Here is a 23,316-nt window from a genome sequence, read left to right as displayed (position 1 = left end):
GCTCGTTCATTCAGCTCATTAACACTCTTTCTCTCTCTCTCTCTGTCATTTCTCTGTTCTTTATCTGGCTTGTGCTCTATGTGCTTGTGGATGTGTTAAGCGTCAGTCAGACTGGGGCAGGCCTCAGATGCCCGTGCTAGATTTAGAGCACTGGTACCAGGAGGTAATGGCAGCTGGAGATGTAAACCAGCTTTGCCCTCCTCCATTGCCGGCTAAAGCTTTCTCATCATCATCATCATCACCACGCAGGCCTGTGCAGGTAACAGTCACAAGCTCAGCTGTGTTTCACACTCTTCTGCCTCTCCACGTGTTCATATTTCATCTTCACGGGCCTTTTTTATAATGATTTATTTGAAGAAGAGTGTTTTTGTGCATGCGTTCTGGTTTGAGTTGTTTATTCATTTTGGTCTGTTGTGGCTGCTCGTTGATTTTTTTCTGTTCTTCTACTTCAGTATTGTGTGGAGAATTGTAGGTTTTTATTAAAGGGATTAGTTCACCCTGAAATTAAAATTCTGTCTTTAGTTAACGCTTTTACTGTTGTTGTTCTGAACCTAAATTAATTTGATTCTTCATTGAGACACAAAAAAAGATGAGAACAATGTTCAAGCTGCTCTTTTTTCCAAATTCCAATTTATTCACCCATCAGTTGTTCAAGATCTTTATGAGTTTCTTCGTGCTGTTGAACACAAATGAGGAATTTTGAAAATCAGTTTCCAACATTCTTCAAAATGTTTTCTTTTGTGTTCAGCAGCAGAGAAAATCTTAAGCAAGGTTGAGGAAATTATTTATATATACCGTTGAAGTCAGAATCATTAGCCCCCATTGAATTTTTATTCTTTTTTTATTTAAATATTTAAATACTGGTTTTCCCAAATGATGTTTAACAGAGCAAGGAAATTTTTACAGTACACTGATAATATTTTTCCTCTGCAGAAAGTCTTATTTGTTTTATTTAGGCTAGAATAAAATAAGTTTTTAATTTTTAAACATCATTTTAAGGACAAAATTATTAAGCTCTTTAAGCTATATTTTTTTCGATAGTTTACAGAACAAAAAATGTGTACTTTTATAAATAAAAAAAGTTATAAGAGCCTGGAGGTATTACAGACTTTGCAAATTCAGTTTGCAGACATTTGTAGGTACATACATCTATTGTGTGCGTTCTTGCCATTTTTTCTTGTGTTTTTAATATTGTCCATATTGATATCGGAACTGTATCGTATCGACTGAAATTAAGAAATATATTGTGATATAATTTTTTGCCATGTCGTCCAGCCCTAGGGGAACAGAATTAATTTGTTTTTGTTATTAGGCTCTAAGGATTTTGCTTGATAGATGTCAATTTTGTTGTATAGAAAAGAGCAGCTTTGACATTCTGCTAAATATCTTATGATAAAATAGTTAATAAATTATTTCAGCATTTACATTTTTGGGTAAACTATCCCTTTAAGTACAGCAGCTTTTGACTGGTTATGCATGTTTGTTGATGCACTGTGCAGTGTTGTGTGTTCAAATATGTAGATTACTGTTTAAGCATTTATGGTTGGTAAGATTCCTTTTATTTTCTTATTTATTTTAATAGCTTTTGCTGCTTTTTTACAATAGAAATATTACAAATGTCTAACCTGTGAGTTATTTAACAACAACAAAAATTATCAAACATAATTAATAAAAAAATCCTCATAACTCTAAACTTTTAAAAGAAAATGTCAGCAAAAATGTCCTTATAAACCTGCTTATGAGTCAAGGATAAATTAATTAATTATCACAGTTCAAAGCTCCAGCGACACGGTGGCTCAGTGGTTAGCTCTGTCGGCTGACAGCAAGAAGGTCGCTTTGAGACCTGGCTGGGTCAGTTAACATTTCTGTGTGGAGTTTGCTTGTTCTCCCTTGTTCGCATGAGTTTCCTCCGGGTGCTCTGGTTTCCCTCACAGTCCAAATACATGCACTAAAGGTGAATTGAATAAACTAATTTGGCCGTAGTGTATGTGAGTGAATGAGTGTGTATGGATGTATCCCAGTACTGGGTTGCAGGTAGAAGGACATTCGCTGTGTAAAAGACATGCTGGATAAGTTCATTTCGCTGTGGCGACCCCTGATGAATAAATGTAGTAAGCCAAAAGAGAATGAATGAATGAGTACAAAGCTCAGCAGCAGTTATCACATCTTAATTGTTCAATATAAAGCAATGAAACCTGTTAAACAATTAGGATATTATGATTACTATATATACAGTATGGGTAAATATGGACACTTTTTTCTGAGTGCCTGTACCGCCATAGTGATAAAAGCCTAGAATCTGAAGTATATTTAGGCTTTACGGAAACTCTTCATATATTAACGTGTGAACTAAAGAAATGAGTTTCGCATTAGTAAACTGAAAAGGCAGCACTTCAGCTCAGATGTTTGTATCCTGCAGGTGTACAGATCTCGACTGGACAGTGATTGCAGCCAATCCTTACTGAGACCGAAAGTCAGCGCCGGTTTATCTCCTACATACACGACGGCCACGCTGGGACGCAACACTCCTTCCAGGGTAAATACTTTGACTGTCCTTTAGCCTCATGCCAGTGTAAACGCAATCCTTTACACCCATTCCAGAGTAAATATACTGCATTTACTCCCCAGTTATAAGAGGTAAACTGTCTCAAAACAAAAACATCAGATTTTTTTTTGTCTAAAGGATCAGAATTTGTTGGATATGTCTAAACATTAATATCTCAGATCTGTTTTATTTCACATTTGGCCTGAGAACAGATCAACTGAATGATTTTAGGATGTGGATTAATATAATAGTTCACATTTCTATATCCACTTGTATTTTCGGAACCAGATTGGAACACAAAAGAAGATATTTTAAAGAATGTTGGGGGAAAAAACAGCAATTGATTTCCATACTGTGGATATCAATGGCTGCTTTTTTCCAACATTCTTCAGAATATTTTTTTTTTGTTCAACTAGAGAAAGAAATGCAAAGTTTCTATTTTGACTTTCTCTTTAATGTAAACATATGAATAGCTGTTTCTTTTTTTTTTCTAAAGCAGATGTGCACGAAATGCAAATTTATGATGGAAATGTTTTAGCCTATGTTTGTAAAAATTTAGCACTGCTTGAGAGCAATAACTGTTTCTATTTTTGTAATGAAACTAACAGCATCAATACATAAAAATCATGTACCAATGCAGATTCATAAACATACTCTCCGTCTCTTCCTCTCATGTTGATTTATTAGAATGAATTCAAGTAGATCTATTTAAACAGTTTATATAAAATGCATTTTATATCCCAGTGTATATCCCTTCAATCAAATTTCGCACTGCAAATATCCATAACCAGTTAATTTAAAAATAAAATATATTAGTAGATTCGCATTAGGCTAAATAATTTTAGTAACACAATTATTAAAAACCCAATAGTGAACCATATGGATACTAGTAAAGTATTCACCAACAAAAATAATGATAGGTGGAGATATAAACACAGATATCAGATTCCAGCCTTGTTTAAAATGATTGTTAACAGTCAGAACAAAAATAAAAATTGACCCAAAAATTGAAATCATTTAATCACCTTATTATTTATTCTCCCACATGTGGGAGTTTTTTTTTTCTGCTGAACACAAAAGCAGATATTTTAAAGAAATCTGGTTGCTAGTACCTATCAACTTCCATAAAAAATACTATGGAAGTAAATGACTGCCAGAAACCAGCATTCTTCAAAGCATCTTATTTTGTGTTTAACAGAAGAAAGAAACTCAGGTAGTCTTTGAACAAGTAAAGGGAAAGTACAGAATGATGACAGAATTTTCATTCACTTGCAGGGTAAACACATGCAGCCAGACTCTTCGGCATTATTTAATACTGAGATTTAATTATTGTTGAATATGCTGGTGTAAATAATTGTTTGTTTTGTTTACTCAGAGTCCTCTGATGGTGGCCAACAGCACCGGAAGTCTCCCACGCAACCTGGCAGCCACCCTGCAGGACATCGAGACCAAGAGACAGCTGGCTCTTCAGCAGAAAGGTAACAAGAGACACGGATCAGAATAGACATTTGAATTCATGAATGAAGTGTAAGAAATAAAGGTTTATTTATTTAGTTAGTTTCTTTCTAAATGATGACAGTATCATTATGAAGTTAGGAAAGGATTCAAATGAGCTCATTTAATATTTGTGTTCAGGGCTTGACATTAACACCCGCCAAATGTGGTCAGATTTCAGCTGTGGCAGGTTAGATAGCTGCTCCTACTAGCCATTTGGGCTATTTGAAAATTATTTTAAATTGCTATTGCTGGCTCGTCATTAAAGATTAGAATGTTAGTTTATGACTGTTTGTCAATATGCGTGCAAATGTGATCGTAGAATCAAGAAGCAGCAAGACTAACAAAAATAACTGTTCGCGCAAGCAAAAAAACAGGTGAATAACGATTGAGAGGATGATCATGCGCACAGTGCGACACAGGGGATCCACCTCACCCACTAATAAAGGCTTTAGTGTCACATGCATCACGTCAGCTGTGATGCACAAGTGTTTTAAAGCTTGTGCACTCTCGTTTTGTTTGTACGAAGCAGGCATGACTGGAAATGCAACTGTTACGATTTGTTGTTTTTGAAATAGACTGGAAAAATGTAATGCTCGTGCATCCAAGTCAGGCTACTTTCGAGAGCTTGAGATTCTTTGTCACTGAAGCAGTTGTCACTTTCGGTTCTATAGACATGTTATTAATGGGCCCGTGTGCGCACGATCATCCTTTACTATTGTACTTTCACCTGCTTTCTTTTGCTTATAGTTATTTTTGTAAGTGGTTTAATTATCACACTTTACTACAACATTGCTTTAATAGGAGATTACCTCTGAATTTATGTACAGTATACTGTTGATCTGGAATCTTTAGCCAGCTGGGACCACAGACCACTATGCATAGTTTTTGATTCATGAGAACTTTTTTTTTTTTTAAATATCAGATGTTTAAAAAAAACTTTTGAGCCCAGAAAAGTCATGTGAAATAAAGTTAATTGCAATGCGACACTATGAAACCACAGCTCATTTGCTCATGCTCATTGAGCAAGGTCATACACAGAAAAAAGTCAAATGAATAAGGAGGCTTGTGGACATAAAAAAAAAAAAATAATCAAGTAAATTTAGCCTGCCAAAGTCAAATTTATGCATGTAAACGATATTTTCCCAACCACAAAATTGTGGCTAGTGAAAATGGCGAGTGACTAGTACAGTACTGTTGGGAAAGTATTAGCCACAGTGGCTAGTGATCACAAAAGTTAATCTCAAACCCTGTTTGTATCCTTAGGAATAAACTTGCTGAAAAAACTGATGTTTTAATTATAAATAATATTCACATTTTAGCTGTAACAAAAACACAGACTTTCTCAGATGATGTAGTCAACGTAAATGGTTACATCAGTGACTGGCAATGAGCCTCATACTTAGCTCAAAGGGAGATCTACTATAAAAATCATCATTTACTCTGTCCTCGTGTCGTTCCAGAACCACATGATCTTTTTTATTTCCACATAGATTTATTTCTTCTATATTTGTTGATTAAGGGATGCCAGATTTCTTCGGTTATTTTCTTTTGTTGTGTTTGATCTGTTGTTGTGGCTTACCCTCGAACAGAAATCTTGCCCTCCTCCTCATCCTTCAGTACGGACCGTCCCGCAGGTAGAGCCAGCTCTAAGCAGAATCGCACCTCTCTTCATCATCATTCTCCTCATTTCTTTCTATTCTAGCTCAACATTTTGTGCATTTCTTCACCCAGTTAAATCGACCTGACAGTCCACAGACCTGACCAAATGTTCTTTTTTTTCCCCAGTTGTGCATGGAGAATAAGTGGTGATCTTTTATTTTTAAGCGCTTGATATTCAAATATAACAGCAGTTAAATTAGCAGATGAGCTATGTAACCTTTATTTTTTTTTGCACAATTTTTAGTTTTTGCATCATTTAAAAAGATAACAAATCTTTATTTTATTTAATTTCAATCTATTTTAAAGCTCAGGCCAGTTAGGTTTTTAATAATAATAACAATAATAATAATAATAATAATAATTTATTATTATTATTATTATTATTATTATTATTATTATTATTGTTGTTGTTGTTGTTGTTGTTGTTGTTGTTGTTGTTGTTGTTGTTGTATTTAATTTTATTTAATTTAAGCTAAGGTATAAGATCAATTTAGTTAGTATTTTGTATTATGGATGGAAGTGTATTTTTTTAATAATGCACTAATGTTGTTTGAAAGGTTTGAAAATATATTTTATCTAACTTTATTAAAAAATAACATCTTTATTTAGTTGACAACAAATTCAGTGTAGATTTTGATAATTCGAAAGTTTAATGTTTGTAAGATTTTTCGTTCTTTTTTATAATTTCATTTTTTTTAAGAATATATACTTGTTCAATAAAAAAATCGCAACTGTAGATTCTTTATTTTTCATTATTTAACAAAATCATTGTAAAGTTTTTTCCTGCTTTTGATGACAGTATCATTCATTAATGTAATAAAAAATAGACACATTCGAACATTTTTACTGGTTGTGAATATAAGTATTGAAACATACTTGGGCTGTTTACCCAGCACACATACATTATGCTACATATTTTTATATGTGTATGTGTGAGGCATGATGGAGTGAATCGTGGGAAATCTGAGCCATCCTTAATGGATGTGCTGTCACTTGGGTTTCAAAGCACCATGCAGTCTAACAGAATTTGGCAGCTTTCAAATGCTTATCTGGTTTACCGTTTTCTATGTTACATTATTTTATTTTATCTTAATGTTAGGGCTGCACAATATAAAAAAAAAAACAAAAAAAACATGGCATTTCAATATGAATTTGCTTTTTTCTGTGATATACATTATTATATGAATATAATTTCACCGGATGACTTGAATAGCTCTATTTTTAAAGAATTCATACATTTACATTGATCAGAATATTCTGTAGGAAGGGAAGTGGATCTGCATAAAATATACTAAACAAATCACAAGCATAGATAAATGAAATAAAGCGAGGATAAATGTGAAATATGCAGTGTTTTATCGTTGTCTGGGAAATCTAACAGTATTCAGACAGAAATGTAACAATCAAATGTAAAACTACACTGCATGGTTCTTCATTGTGTTAATAGCCTCATTCTAAGCTCTTTAAGATGCATCATTCATTAAGCCCAAATGGCTTAAAATCGTTTAAAATGCCTACACTGACTTTAAAACATGCAAAGGAAACTTTCACATTAAGGTTAAACTATATATTGTGCAGCTCTATTTGATATTTATCAGCTTTTTTGCCGTTACTATATTAATTCCCTATCCGTGCTGGCTTCTTTTTTGAGCTGTGTCTCTGAACATCATGTATATGTGTTGTGTGTCCTCAGGTCAGCAGGTTATCGAGGAACAGCGCAGGCGTCTGGCGGAGCTGAAGCAGAAAGCTGCAGTGGAGGCTCAGTGCCAGTGGGAGGCGCTGCACGGCTCTCAAACGCAGCTCCACCAGCCCTTCTCATCAAGCCCAGCACCGGCGCTTCACCACTCCATCCTGCACCACACAGCGCCCCCTTGCGGAGAGCAGCCGTACGACACGCTAAGCCTGGAGAGCTCGGACAGCATGGATACCAGCATCTCTACTGGAAACAACTCGGCCTGCTCGCCGGACAACATGTCCAGGTCTGTCGCTCTCTCTGAATGCTTAGCCAATGGCTCTGTGACAGAAATCACTGGCGCTTCCACAGCTTCTCGCTACATGCTTGAACTGAGATAAATGATCAACCATCTGTTTAATGACTATTACTTAGTACGAGCCAATTCAAATGATTTTGACTCCCAATTCATAGGGAGTGTAAATTAATCTATTTAATTATTATTTTTTTATTTAACTAAAATAATGCTTGATTTTGTTTTTGTTATTAATTAATTTGTATTTTTACTTGCATTTTATTCCTACAGGTTTCCTACACACATCCATGTTAATTTATATATATATATAGTTGATTCAGAATTATAAGCCCCCCTTTGATTTTCTTTTTCTTTTTTAAATATTTCCCAAATGATGATTAGCAGAGCAAGGAACTTTTCACAGTATGTCTGATAATATTTTTTTCTTCTGGAGAAATTCTTATTTGTTTTATTTCAGCTAGAATAAAAGCAGCTTTTATTTATTTATTTTTTATTTTTTATCATTTTAAGGACAATATAATTAGCCCCTTTAAGCTATATATTTTTTTCGATAGTTTACAGAACAAACCATCATTATACAATAACTTGCCCAATTACCCTAACCTGCCTAGTTAACCTAATTATCCTAGTTAATTCTTTAAATGTCACTTTAAGTGTCTTGAAAAATATCTAATAAAATATCATTGACTATCATCATGGCAAATTAGTTATTAGAAATGAGTTATTAAAAGTATTATATATAGAAATGTGTTGAAAAAATCTCTCCGTTAAATAAAAAGTGTTAAAAACAGTTAACTGGGGGGTGGATAATTCTGACTTCAACTAGATATATATATATATATATATATATATATATATATATATATATATATATATATATATATATATATATAGTTAGATTAATAATTTGAATTTATTTTAAATCTCTAATACAGTTCTATATTTATTTAGATATAAGTATTTAGTTAAATGTAAATATTACTTCTTATATGCAAATACTGTATGACACTCAATATTTACATTAAGGTTTTTATTTGAAGTCCTAAAGTTTTAGCTTTGAATAATTAAAACTTTAAAAAATTAAATTTTTGCTGGAATTAATTATATTTAAAAATGTATTCAAAATGAAACTAGTTATTTTTAAAGAAAATAATATGTTGTATTATTACAGAATTCTCTGTATTTTTTTTTATTAAATGCAGTCTCTGTGAGCATATACTGTATAACACATCGTTCAAGAAAAGAAAAACATCTAACTTACTCCAAACCTCTGAGCAAGAGTGTATATTTTAATTTTATTTACATAAAACAAATAATCAATATTTTTAATATTTTTTGTCTGGAAATTGTTTGAGGTTTTATAACGAGTTTTTACAGTGAAAAGTTTTTGTAATGTTCTAAAATAATACAAAAAAGAAATAATAATAAAGTTGAATTTGGCTTGAAGATTAAAATGTGATCTTCTGCTTTGTCGTGTCTCAATTTCACATTTTTTTAACCAATTGAAAATTTCCTTGTGAATAAAAGTAACACTTCCTAAACTTTAAACAGTATAAAATATCCTCAACAGTAAATATTATATACAGCATATAAACTAAAACAAACTGATTTAACATCTGTACGATGAATAAAATCATATAACGCCCCATCCACATGAAACGGTGTGTAATGCAGTGTGTTTTGGCTGTGTGTAGAAACTCTGTGCATCAGAATGCAGCTCTCGTTCTTCATCCGCCTCAAAAGGAAAGAACAAATGAGCGTCTTTGATGCTGGAGGCTACAGATTAGACTGTTTCTGGCTTAAACGGCGTGCGTGAAGAGACACGTCTATAAGCTGGTAGGTTGTTGCTGGGTTAAACGTCAGCTTTCAGTTAACAGGGACACTCAGCGCGCACAGACGACTAATTGGACTTGCAAAAAATGTCAACAAAAGTGAAAAGACTTCTTCCATAAACACACGCCTGAGGTTTAACTGTTTGCTTATCCACCCTTCCTGTCCAAAACTAACTTTTTTTGCTCTTCATATTGCAGAAATATATTGTACTTGTGTCCGACTACACTCATATCTGAATCTGACTTTAATAAATAAGAGATTAGCTAGATGAGAAGGTAAATGTGAGTCATGGAGTGAAATTGAGAATTCAGTTCAGGAGTGTGTATTGAATTGAATCGGTCACGCCGCTGAGAATGTTTGAGCGCGGTTTGATTTGGAATGACAGGAGGAGGATTGCGCTTAATTATTATTCAAAGAAATGCGGTGCAGGCACATAACAGATTTCTTTCAGCACATGCATACAGGAAATGCATAATTAATAAGGCATGCCTGCTTTTTTTGTTGTTTGTCTCCATTTTGAGGGCTTTGGGTTAGATTAGAGCATTATGAATGATGAATAATGAATAGCATTACGAATAACATGAAATGGAAAGGATGAAGTGAATTAGAGTTAACAAAACGAACATTTGTTTGAATATGGTGTATTGTTTATGGATATTTTGAAAACGTATTTAACATTTAAAAAATAATATACTGATGTGTAAAATAAGTAAATATTGAAGTAAATTAAAGTAAAAAGCACTAAGAAGGGTTGCTCCGATCGATCGGCCACAGATCAGTATCGGCTGATAATCACATTTCAGGACTTGATCAGTACTCGCTAATCTGGCCGATCTCATGAACCGATTACAATTGCTTGTTTACAAGTTCACAAGCACAGGACATACAAGAACTGAAATGTTTTTACATATCAGAACTGAAAACTCTGTGTTTTCAGCAATGTTGCAAGTTCATTAAAACCTGGCTGGAAATATTAGGGAAATATATATACATTTTTAACTTGAATATTTAATAATATAACTTATCATAATTTACTCATTGCAATAAACAGTAGTTCATGAACCTATTTCCTTTTAGTAAAGTAATGGATTTATAGGTCTGCATTTTAACTTCTTATGCATCAAATATGCGCTCCAAACTTCAACACATGTTGAATTCTTCCGTCATTTGCAAATTGCTTTGTTTGGGATTATCTGTGTTATCTTTATTATTGTCTGTAAAGCTGCTTCTGACCATTACATGTTACACATAATGGTTAAAAGAGACATGTTTAAGGAATTATGTGCAACATCTTTAATATATTCTCTTAGGTAAGGCGAGATCTTCTCCTAAGTATCATTTAAGTATCATACATTCACAGGGAAAATGTGCTTTATGCATTTACAAAGCTTAAAGGATCAGAATCTATAATTGGTATCGGCCAATCACCATGGCAAAGAATTGGTACTTGGTATCAGCTGCAAAAATCCTGATCGGAGCATCCCTAGTACTAAATGTTCTGGTGTTTAATAACATGAATGGCCTGAAAGCAAAAAAAAACAATACAAAAAATGTATTGTAAATTTTGAGTTCAAAAGATATTTTTATTGTTCCTGAATAATGTCACTTATATGAACACCAAAGTTTTGTTTATCCAATAAAAAATAAAAAATAACAGTATAAAATATATAAATACATTTTCAAATAAGTTTTTGTTAACACTTTAGTTTGTCCCAATTCATGCTGTTAACTACTGGCTTATTAATTGCCTATTATGAAGATATTAACTGTTCATTAACACTTTGATCCTTAATCTTACCTGAAACCTAAACCCAACTTTTACTTTAAAAACTATTAATATACAGCTAATTAGTAGTTCATTAAGCTTATAGTGTTATTTAAGGGTTTGTTAATAGCGTGAATTGTGACCTAAACTAAAGTGTTTCCGATACTTTTAATGTTTTTGAAAGAAGTCACTTACACGCACAATAAATCTGCATTTATACAATTAAAAATAAAGTTACTCTAAAATATTATTACAATTTCAAATAAGTCTTTGGTAACACTTTAGTTTAGGTCACAATATATGCTGTTAACTACTGGCTTATTACTTGCCTATTATGAAGATATTAACTGTTCATTAACACTTTGATCCTTAATCTTACCCAAAACCTTAACCCAACTTCTACTTTACTAACTATTAATAAACAGCCAATTAGTATTTTATTAATCTAATAGTGTTAGTTAATGGCTTGTTAGTAGTGTGAATTGTGACATAAACTAAAGTGTTTGCTTATTTAAAAATATTTTTATCTGTATTTTTCCAAATTAATTTCAAAAAGAAGAAATATTAGTCAAATGACCATGCTGTGAACATTTGTTTAAAAACTGATAGATTTTTTTTTCAAGATTATTTAATGCAAATGAGTGTACATTTCCTGGAGAAAAAAAATGAAAAAAATTAAGAGAAACACTTTGCAATGATAGTTTGTTATTAGGACCTATGTTTGTTTATAAAATATTAGGCATTGACCTATGATTCTGACGGTATGATAACCTTGAATAAAAATATCACAGTTTCATGGTATTTTTATTACTGCTCTAAAATATATTCTTTTAAATGTCTGGGTAAAAAAATACTTTTTTTTTCTCTTGAACGCAATATATTTTATTTTAAGAAACATTTAAAATATTTTGGTACAGTAAACATGTCAGGCTAAATAATTCAAAGCAATCATTGACTTCTGCTGTCATCATTAGTTTCAAAAACACTGATTTCTTTATCATTTTAAACAGCATCTTAGGATATCTTTTCTGCTGGAAATACTTTAGTCCTATAAAACAAAACAAAAAATAAATAAATAAATAAATAAAGTTTTTTATGTATATCAGAGGAATAATATAACAGAAAATGTTGGCGGTTTTAAAACCGAGGTATACAGTACCTTGACAACGGTTAGCGTCCTGTGCCTATTTTTTATTTTATTTTACTGAATAAATGAATAAATTCTTTAAAAAATAAAACAATAAAAATAATTTAAATCTTAATTTGAAACTATTTAGTGTAAAAATGTCAGTGTATTATTAAAATCTACATTTAATTTTGCAGAATAAAACATTTTTTAATAAAGTTAAATAAAATATATCTCTTTCTGATTCTTAAACCTTTGAACAGTATTACTGCATTATTAAAAGTACACTCGTTAATCATACAAATGTATTATTTAAGTACACTTCCAGCCATCCCAGTGGACACCTTGATGTAAACAAAAACATCAGAATGAAAGCGTTTAAAATGCTAATCAATTTGATGACAATTAACTACCTTTATATCAAATTGACATACAACTCTGGTGTCCAAAATCTTTTTGACCGTAATGTAAGATGTTAATTTGATATCATTTTTGACATAAAAGTTACATAAATTGTAGAGATACAAAATGCAGTGTAATTTTAGAACTTGGGCTTCAAGCTTTCAGATAAAGAATAAACAACTCTCTCATGTCATAATACTTTTATGTCATTATTTTGTTGGTCAAAAGGCCATCAATGTGTGGATGTTAAGTAGACGCCAAGATTTTGACATCAAATTGATTTGCATTTTGTCAAGTTTTTTTGTCATTTTTACATCAAGGTACCCACTGGTATAAAAAAAAAAATCTCTCAGAATGCCGTTCTATTTGAATTTAGATCCAAATATTCAGAACAATTTCAGGAATGAACCGAATTCGACAACTCAATTTCAAAGGCGTTCTCATTTGGCTACAGAATAGCCTGCAACCCAGTTCAGCCCTTGACATGAAGTCTCCAGTTACAAGCTTCGTCATGGGGAAACGCGTGAAGATGCTGTAAACAAAAGGCAGTGAAGTACGGAGGAGCAGGACCGAGCGGGACACAGCGCTTTGTAAACACACGGCCTTCAGCTGTTTCTCTCTCACGAGACACTTTGTTTACTTGAAATGTTCTCAAGCAGTTTGTTTACTCTTGTCTTCATAAAGCTTCAAGCTACTCCGCGCGTCTTCTCCAGAGAAAAAAAATCCACTACACATTTTTCTCGTTCCGTGTTTATAGTCTGTGTGTGCTTCATTTCATGTTTCACGGCAGATTTTCATGCTTGTACTGTATGTGCAATCCGGCTGTATTTTCATATATGACGAAACGTTTCGTAATCTCACTTCTGCTGCTCTCAATTCCATCACTGATGACCGACGGGCACTATCGCCCAACGCTTGCGCAACTTAAATGTTGCTTCAAACGTAGTCGATTCTCCCTCTCAGTAAACAGTAGTTAATGGAGACTGACTTATTTTTTGTTTTTGTTTTGTTTTTTTTTTTGTGTTGGCAGTGCCAGCGGTATGGATGCGTTGAAGATTGAAGAGATGGAGAAGATGTTGAAGGAGGCGCAGCTGGAAAAAGCTCGGCTCATAGAGTCTAGAGTGAGTTGCAGTTGTCGATATGAAGTCGATATGGTAACAATATCCATCTGGGTGCATGTTTAATGAGTGTGTTCTGGGCGGCAGGAGCGAGAGACTCAGAGCCGTAAACTGATGCTGGAGGAGGAGCGGAGGAGGAGAGAGGAGGCCGAGAAGAGGCTGCAGGAGGAGACGCTGCACAGACAGCAGCTCATCGAGAAGGAGGTCAAGATGAGGGCCAGAAACTTCTCTCAGGTGAGCAGTCAAAGATCAGCGACGGGCCGGACGTCCGACTGATTTAATATGGACTGCTGTTTTATGCTGTTAAGTGTATTTAATTTAATCAAATTTTATTTTATTTTATTTTATTTGTATTTTTTATTTTATTTAGTTTTATTATTTTATTTAGTTTTATATTAATTTAATTTTGTTTAGTTTTTGTTTTATTTGGTTTTACTTTTTAAATTAAATTTTGATTTGATTAGATTTTTGCACTTGATTCTGATATATATCTAATATATATATATATATATATATATATATATATATATATATATATATAAAAGAAATAATTAATTTTAAAGACTTTTTGATTTAAAATAATTACTCAATAAAGCGAAATAACGTTTCTTAATTCCATTAGTAATTCAATTATATGACATTTGTAAATTTTTTACATTTATATTTTTAATTATAAAGTTACAATCAAAATTTTTAATATGTTTTCTAAAACTATAAAGGGATCATACAGAAAAGAGTTTTTTTTCTCATTCTTTTTACTTTGTTTTTAAAAACATGTTTATATATTCATTGGAAATTATTAATTTAAATAAAAAAAAATTCCAAAAATGTCATTCATACAGAGAAGTAACATTAATTAATTCAATTTGTAATATAATTAAATGAAATTTGTAGTGTATCTTTATTAGTAAAGTAATATTTAAAATGCAAATAAAAATGCAGCAAATAATATAAAGTTAAAGTTATAAGTTTACATGTTTTCTAAAACAATGTAAAAGGAATCCTAAATATACATTTGTTTTATTTAGTTTGTTGTAACATAAGCTATTACTGACATTGCATAGATTGAATATTAAAAGCTAAATTAAACACATAAATAAATTAAAAAAATTTACAAGTGAACATTTTTTACCTTTTTTTTTATTTCTGCATGTTGATTATACATTTTTTCCCCAAATTTCTGTTTAACGGAGAGAAGATTTTTTCAGCACATTTCTAAACATAATAGTTTTATTAACTCATTTCTAATAACTGATTTATTTTATCTTTGCCATGATGACAGTAAATAATATTTGACTAGATATTTTTCAAGACACTTCTATACAGCTTAAAGTGACATTTAAAGGCTTAACTATGTTAATTAGGTTAACTAGGTAGGTTAGAGTAATTAGGCAAGTTATTGTATAACGATGGTTTGTTCTGTAGATAATTGATAAAAATAGCCTAAAGGGGCTAATAATTTTGACCTTAAAATTATTATTATTTTTTATCTAAAACTGCTTTTATTCTAGCCGATATAAAACAAATGAAGAAAAAATATTATCAGACATACTGTGAAAAATTTCTTTGCTCTGTTAAACATCATTTGGGGAAATATTTAATAAAAGAAAAACAAAATTCAGAGGGGGGCCAATAATTGAACTTTACTGCAATAGATAGTTTCAATCTTTTTTTGTCGGATTTGAGTTAATACTGTATGTTGCAATTCTGTCAGACTTGTTAGATTCAAAGTTGCAATTGCACCCTTTTTCATAATTCCACAGTGGAAACCGCTTGATTTCACAAAACAAATGTATTTTTTAGATATTAAGCAGTCACGCAATACGTCAACTTTTTTCTTGATTAAGAAACTTTAAAGAACTAATAAATCAGTTAATAATGAAACAATGAATAAATCATCCCAGTGATGAGTTGCAGCTGGAAGGGCATCCGCTGCGTAAAAACATATGCTGGATAAGTTGGTGGTTCATTCCGCTGTGGCGACCCCCGATTAATAAAGGGACTAAGCCAAAAAGAAAATGAATGAATGAATGAATCAGTGTTTACAAGCACTTCATTTTAGATTCATCATTGTATCTCAATGCTTTTGCAGGCCCGTCCGATGACCCGCTACCTGCCCATCCGCAAAGAGGAGTTTGACCTGCGTTCGCACATCGAGTCTTCAGGCCACAGCGTAGACACCTGCTACCACGTCATCCTCACCGAGAAGATGTGCAAGGGCTTTCTGGTCAAGATGGGAGGCAAGATCAAATCCTGGAAGAAGCGCTGGTTCGTCTTTGATCGCCTCAAAAGGACGTTCTCTTACTACGCCGGTACGTCGTCTTCCTTACTGCGCACTATGCTAATGCCAACGCGACGCTACGCTTTCGTCCCCCCTCGAGGTCGGGAAAAAAAAGAAACGAGGGCAGAACAAAGAGTGGATTGTGGGTGAATCCAGCGGTGGGGGGATACGGATAATTAGTAATTCTTAAGCTCACAGTGGCTGCCATGATTTCCGATAGCCTCGGGTTAGCCAGGGGCATACAAATAACCAGAAGCCCGTCCGCATGCTATCTGATGCTGATGAAATCTGCCGCAATGCTGAGGAAATCGTGCTCATCATCCAGCCGTGGCGCTCGGCAAAGCGTGAGCCTCGCTGCTTATTTCAGCACGGGGTGAAAAAAAATGAAGGGGTTTTGCAGCGCAGTAACAAGGTCACATCGGTGCTTAGCAGATCATTATTCTCCCGGGGACTAGGGGCTTATTTGTTTTTCAAACCATTGCGTGCAAAAACATTGTGTTAATCAGTGGTTTTGTCTTGTTTTTCTCCCCCCTCCAAAAAAAAACTTGGAAAAGGTTGTTTTCGGAGAATGTGTGTTGTTTGCTTTTTGCTACTCAAGTTAATTTGCCTTGTTTTGATGTTTTTCAGTCTCGTAATCTGCGATTAGAACTTGTAGCAGAAGCAGAAGAATCGCTCGCTTAGAAAAACGTTTGCAATTTAATGTGTTTTTCAGCAGCTTCTTGTTAAATGATGAATGTGAGGAAAAATCTGAATGTTTTTACTGCATTTAACACATTTTTATTTAATAAAAAACTTACTTTCAATTCCTATAATTAAGCCATTAAACACAAATGATTTTTAAAAATCAAAAACATTTAAAAGATTGTCAATACACAAAGTCATAACTATTAGCCCACCTGAGTTATTAGCCCCTCTGTTTATTTTTTCCCCAACTTCTTTTTAACAGAGAGAAGATTTTTTCAGCACATTTCTAAGCATAAGGGTTTTAATAACTCATTTCTAATAACTGATTTATTTTATCTTTGCCATGATGACAGTAAATAATATTTTTCAAGACCCTTCTATACAGCTTAAAGTGACATTATAAAGGCTTAACTAGGTTATTAAGGTTAACTAGGCAGGTTAGGGTAATTTATTGTATAATAATGATTTGTTCTGTAGACTATCAAATAAAGAATTTGCTTAAAGGGGCTAATGATTTTGACCTTAAAATGTTTTTAAAAACTGCTTATTTCTAGCTGAAATAAAACAAGACTTTCTCCAGAAGAAAAAATACTATCAGACATACTGTGAACTATTTTTATTTTTTTGCTCTGTTAAACATCATTTGGAAGATTTTTAAAAAGGATAAAAAAATTCAAAGTGGGCCAATAATTCTGACCAACTGTGTATTGTCTGAAATATTACATGAGCCATATAATAAAATTGCATCTGCATATTTTTAATATTTGTAGTAATATAATATAATAATGTGTTTTAATTATCCTGTAAATAAAACTGGTGTCTAAAATGAATCTTCCTGCATGCTCTTACGCATCATTGTCAATATCAAGAAATTGATGGAACTATATGAAGAGTTTAGATGCAAAAACCTCTAAATTCTTCTAAAATTAGCATTTTTCTCCAACTCCTGTGTGTAGGCTCAGTAATTTTTCTGTTGTAGTGACAAATAAGTTCTTTTCATTACCTTTCAAGTAAAATAACTAAACATAAACATAGAAGACTTTACTAAACATAAACATAGAAGATTTTAGGAGATTATGTCAGATGGCATTTAGAGGTTTTTGCGTCTGAACTCTTTATATTATATAAAATAACACCAATTGTATTCATACTAAGCATACATGTATTTCAAATAAATGTATTAGGATAAAAACACAGATACTTTAAATATCAGTACATGCGAGTTTACTTACATTCTTATAACTTTAAGTGTTTATTTAGGTGTTTTTTTTTCATATTATTAAAGATTTTTCCATTTTTTTAATAATTACAAATTTGAGAAATTTTAAAAACATACACAAAGTACAGATATATATGCATACCTATGTTTTTTAGCAAAGGAACAAAACTCAAAACTTGTTTTAAGTTACACTATATAAGATACTGCCAAAATAAAAAAATGAAAAGTATTTTTAGATGAAAGTGAAAGTTTAAAATTTTTTTAACATTTTTTTCAGTTATAAAGGTTTAGGGTTAATGCATTTCAATACATTCAAAATAAAAAAAATATATGTTTTTTTAATGAATTACATAAATTATACAGAAATACAGAAATATTAACATTAGTTTCTAATTAATAAATAATAATACATTCAAATAATTCCTATTTAATTCCATTTATATCAATACTGTTAATTCTCTGCAGAAATAAAACAGCATTTTTTAGATTTTATTTTAGTATCTCTTCCAGACTTGAATACTTTCTGATGTGCTGGAATAATGAAATGTTCTCTCTTCCGGTTGTCAGACAAACACGAGAGCAAGCTGAAGGGTGTGATTTACTTCCAGGCCATCGAGGAGGTTTACTACGATCACCTGCGCAGCGCCACAAAGGTACCAGTCCCATCAGAAAGGGAGAAAGCCTTGTTTAAGCGCAACTCTTTCTCTCCTTCACCTCCCGCTGTTCTTCTGCTCTGCTCCTCTTGCACCATTTGCTTTGATCTTCTTCTGTTCGCTTCTTTCTTCTCTTTTTTGTCTCTCATGCTGTAACTCTGCTGTCAATGTTCCCCACCCTTCTTCTTTTTTTTTTCATTATTCTTTTGCTTTGCCGACTGTTTTCACAGAAAGGATTTTTCAATCTGAATCTGACAAACGTACGTATGGGTTCTCCACCGCTAGCTTCAATTCTGCATGTCTGGTCTAATACTCAATCCCTTCTGACTAATTAACATACCTTGTGTTTTATTGTTTCGAAATAAAGGGCAATTTGCACTTTCGCTAAGCGCAAATGAATGTTTTGGAATAGTTAGTGTGAGAGTCTAATGCATTTATGATGTCTGTGTATATTTCCCTTTAGTGATTTTTTTACTACTCCCACCTCTGATGAGATGATAAGTGTGTGTATATAACATAATAATCCCACAGAAGCAGATGTGTGGTGTATTATACGCTGCATTTTGTGTGATGTGATTGGATAAGTGGTACATTTAGGCCGCATTAAGGCCAGACACTGCAGGAAAAAACGCTGTTTTTCTCACACCATGATTTTCTTAATGTTTAATGTAAAGAAAACATCTAAAATACATGTTTAAAGTCTGTATGAAATCAAAATGTACCATTATATTTTGGTTGCGCACATTGTTATTCTTTAGGTGAAGAATTATTCTGTGAAAGTTAATCCATTAGAAAAAATCTGATGATTCGCTTCTGTGTTTGGATGCTTGAGCCACAATATTCTTAATCACGGCCCTCTTGTTTGCTACAAGGACATGCAAAAATATGGAGCCAGATCAGTCTCAAAAATAATACATTTACAAAATATAATTCATACTTCCATAACACAAGTCACATTTACAAAATCCAGTTCATAAATTCAAAACATGATTCATAAATACACAAATCCAATCCGTAAATTCAAAACACGATTCATAAATAGACAAATCCATTTAGTAAATTCTAAATGTGATTCGTAAACACAAATCTAATTAATTTGGCAAAAATATTTAAATATTTATATACACAATTTACAGATTGTGTTTTGAATTAAAGCATGGTCCATTTTGTAATGAATTATGGGAATTGTGCTGTGCATGTGTGAATTTTATTTTGTAAATGTAACATTTTTGAGACTGATCTGGCTCCATACATAATCAAACCCCCAACCCCTTTCAAATATTCCATTTCAGTTTTAAAAACAAGAGGGCCCACTGTCTCAGCAACTTCTGGTTCACACAGACTTTGTTTTACTTTGGTTGCACTTTTTTTTGTTTGTTTGTTTTTTGTAGATGTTAATTAAAGTATATTTGTTTGTTTGTTCCCCATAGACATATGTTCATACATAAATTGCCTTTTATATAAATCAAAATTTGCCTAATTTTTCACAATTTTTTGTAGGGGTTTTTTTTTCATAAAAATTATTTTGTGGTGGTAATTCCCAGAAATGTGCGGACAATTTTGGATAAAAATAATATATGTATAGAATTATTATTAATTATTTTCTTTTTTAAATATTTCCCAAATGATGTTTAACAGAGCAAGAAAATTTTCAGAGTATTTTTGATAATATCTTTTCTTCTTTATTTGTTTTATTTCAGCTAGAAGAAAAGCAGTAGTTTATTTTTTTATGAACCATTTTAAGGACAAAATTATTAGCCCCTTTAAGATTTATATTTTTTTGACTGTCTACAGAACAAACCATCATTATTCAATAACTTGCCTAATTACCCTAACCTGCCTACTTAACCTAATTAACCTAGTTAAGCCTTTGAATGTCACTTTAAGCTGTAAAGAAGTGTCTTGAAAAAAATATCTAGTAAAATATTATTTACTGTCATCATAGCAAAAATAAAATAAATCAGTTATTAGAAATGAGTAATTTAAGCTATTATGTTTAGAAATGTGTTAAAGAAATCTGCTCTCCGTTAAACAAAAATGTAGGACTCCAACTTTATATATATATATATATATATATATATATATATATATATATATATATATATATATATATATATATATWTATTATATATATATATATATATATATATATATATATATATATATATATATATATATATATATATATACGCATACACAAATTAATATTAAAAATCTTAATTACCATATTTGGTAACCTACTAGATAAAAATGTTAAGAACTAGTTAGATGTGCAATCATTGTCTAACACAATGAAATAAATCATTAAAAAAAAGCTTCTTTATTTTGGTTTTTTGTCAAAACAAGATCTAAAACAGATGTAAAACGGTAGGGATTAAGCCAAAGGAAGATACTCTTATATATGTCAAAACAATAAATTAGACAAGAATTCTGAACCTGACTTCATCCAATGTTCAGATTTGTTGTACTAGTACATTTCTAACACAAAAACATATGAAATTTCTTGTGCCAGAAAATGAACTTTGAAGGTTAAAAAATCTTGTCTAATTTATTGTTTTGATAAGAGTAATTAAGGATTTTGTAAGGATTTTTTAAATGAGTGCATGATTGATTAACAGCCATTTAAGTACCTAGTTTGCATATGTAAGCATAGCATTTCACAAAACGTGTACAAACATTTTACCTCATTCACCTGCAGAGTCTTGCCTTTACACAAGTCAATCCCTGAATGTCTCAGAATCCCATTTGTTTGTATTGCATGTTGTTAAAGTGTTTAAAATGCCCTTTAATGATCGTCTTGAAGAAGAAAACTATTGTACATTTAGAAGCACCTCTTCTTTTATGCAGATCTTTGGAGGTTTGAGTATTGTGTTTGGTTAGTTATTTTAGCTCAATAATGGTCAGTTACAGTGTTTATTTTGACAATGCATTTTTTATTTAGTCTTAGTCTTTTGACTAAAATTCAGTTTTAGTCATATTTTAGTCTTCTAGATCATTTTAGGTTTTGTCTAGTTTAAGTTAACTGAATTTCCAACTAAATCTACTCTAGATTTAGTTGACTAAAATATTATGGGTTTATTTAAATTTAAATTAATTAATATTGTATACATTTATTTATACAAAATATTTTAACTTAAAATTAAATAAAGTGTAATATATTGTCTCATTAAAATATGAAATATAGCTTTTCCGTTAAAGACTAAAAATTAAATATGCATTGTTTATTTATATCATAAGTAATAGGTAAATGTCATTATCACTTTATTTTTATTTAGTTTTTCTAGTTTTTGGCTGTAAAATCTTGTTCATCATGAAAATTATGACGAAATGCTTTTGTCAATGAAATGAACACTGCTTAGAAATCATTCAGGTTATTTTAAGTTTGTAAAAAAGAAATCTAAGTCTGCGTTTTGGTGCAAGTTTTTCTTAAATTAAAGGAACCTGGAAAAACAATTTCTTTATGCAACATGAATGCAACTTCCTCCTACAAAAACGTGAGCAAAATTAAAACAGGGTAAAAGAACAGATTAAATTCAGGTTGAGGTCTGGTGAAGATAAACATGCTGAGCACAATGTGTTTGTGAGGTGAATTATTAAATATTGAGAGCACGATGCCACTGAATTGAAAAAGATTTAGAAATATCTAGAATCTAGGGGGAAAATAACATTTGTTTGTTGTTTTTGGTTATATTAAAAGCAGATCTATTATAATATGAAATTTTTAAAAATAGATAAGTCTAAATGTAAAGTCTTACGTTTTATATAATCTACATAGACAACATATTAATAAGTCTAAAATATATCTACATAATCAAATCATTTGGTAACTATTAAGGAAATTCTGTAATTGTATGAAATAATTATAAATGAATTATTCATTAGTATAAATAAATAAATATACTTTTATTATGATTGATTATTAAGTATTATTAATTAAGATTTACTTACTGTAGAATTTGTTTTAGAATATAATTAAATGGAAAAAAAAGTAAAAGTCAATAAAGGACTATACGTCAGAATATCAAATGTTTTCATTTGTTGATTGAATATCAAGGTTAGTCCACCAAATTTAGATTTCTTAACTTGTTTGAAGCTAAAACATTAATATTGTGTATTTTACTAAAAATAATATGCTGTAAAAAAACTGGGTTCCACACAATCAATTTGTGTTGTGACAACATGAAGAAATTATATACATTTGTTTTTTTTTTTTATTTTGAGTATGTTGAATATAAAACAATTAAGTCCCCCAAATCTCAAGAATGAAGTTGTTTCAGCTCATTTTAAATGAGTAGATTGAACAAACACAAAAACGTCATTTAAAAAATGCTCGGTTCCACCCAATTAAATGACATTTTTGTGTTTGTTCAATCTACTCATTTAAAATGAGCTGAAACAACTATGCACACAGACTTTTAATTTCAGTCAGCCAGCCCCAGGGCTTCCAGTTAATTGTCATTCCATTCGAAATCTCCGCGCATAAGATCTAATTTCTTTTAATAAAACTGCGATCTTTACTGCCTGGCTGAGATACGATATAAAGTGG

General features: G+C 31.5%; 1 protein-coding gene across 50 annotated transcripts in view; it reads left to right on the top strand.

Annotated features, from left to right (window-relative positions):
• Positions 1–23,316, top strand: part of phldb1b (pleckstrin homology-like domain, family B, member 1b) — a 147,480-nt gene that overhangs the window by 121,282 nt on the left and 2,882 nt on the right. For 19 of the 50 annotated variants that reach the window (XM_073923547.1, XM_073923538.1, XM_073923528.1 and 16 more), the window contains 7 exons: positions 2,420–2,536; positions 3,921–4,023; positions 7,395–7,680; positions 13,846–13,936; positions 14,021–14,167; positions 16,026–16,245; positions 18,685–18,770. In XM_073923547.1, the coding sequence (XP_073779648.1) occupies positions 2,420–2,536; positions 3,921–4,023; positions 7,395–7,680; positions 13,846–13,936; positions 14,021–14,167; positions 16,026–16,245; positions 18,685–18,770 (1,050 nt within the window). Of the gene's footprint in view, positions 1–100; positions 260–2,419; positions 2,537–3,920; positions 4,024–7,394; positions 7,681–13,845; positions 13,937–14,020; positions 14,168–16,025; positions 16,246–18,684; positions 18,771–19,000; positions 19,031–23,316 lie in introns of all 50 variants that reach the window. The other 31 variants (XM_073923543.1, XM_073923534.1, XM_073923541.1 and 28 more) reach the window with 3 other exon arrangements.

Source organism: Danio rerio, chromosome 15, assembly GCF_049306965.1.
Source record: "Danio rerio strain Tuebingen ecotype United States chromosome 15, GRCz12tu, whole genome shotgun sequence".
Lineage (NCBI taxonomy): Eukaryota > Metazoa > Chordata > Actinopteri > Cypriniformes > Danionidae > Danio > Danio rerio.
This window is presented reverse-complemented; position numbering and strand designations above follow the sequence as displayed.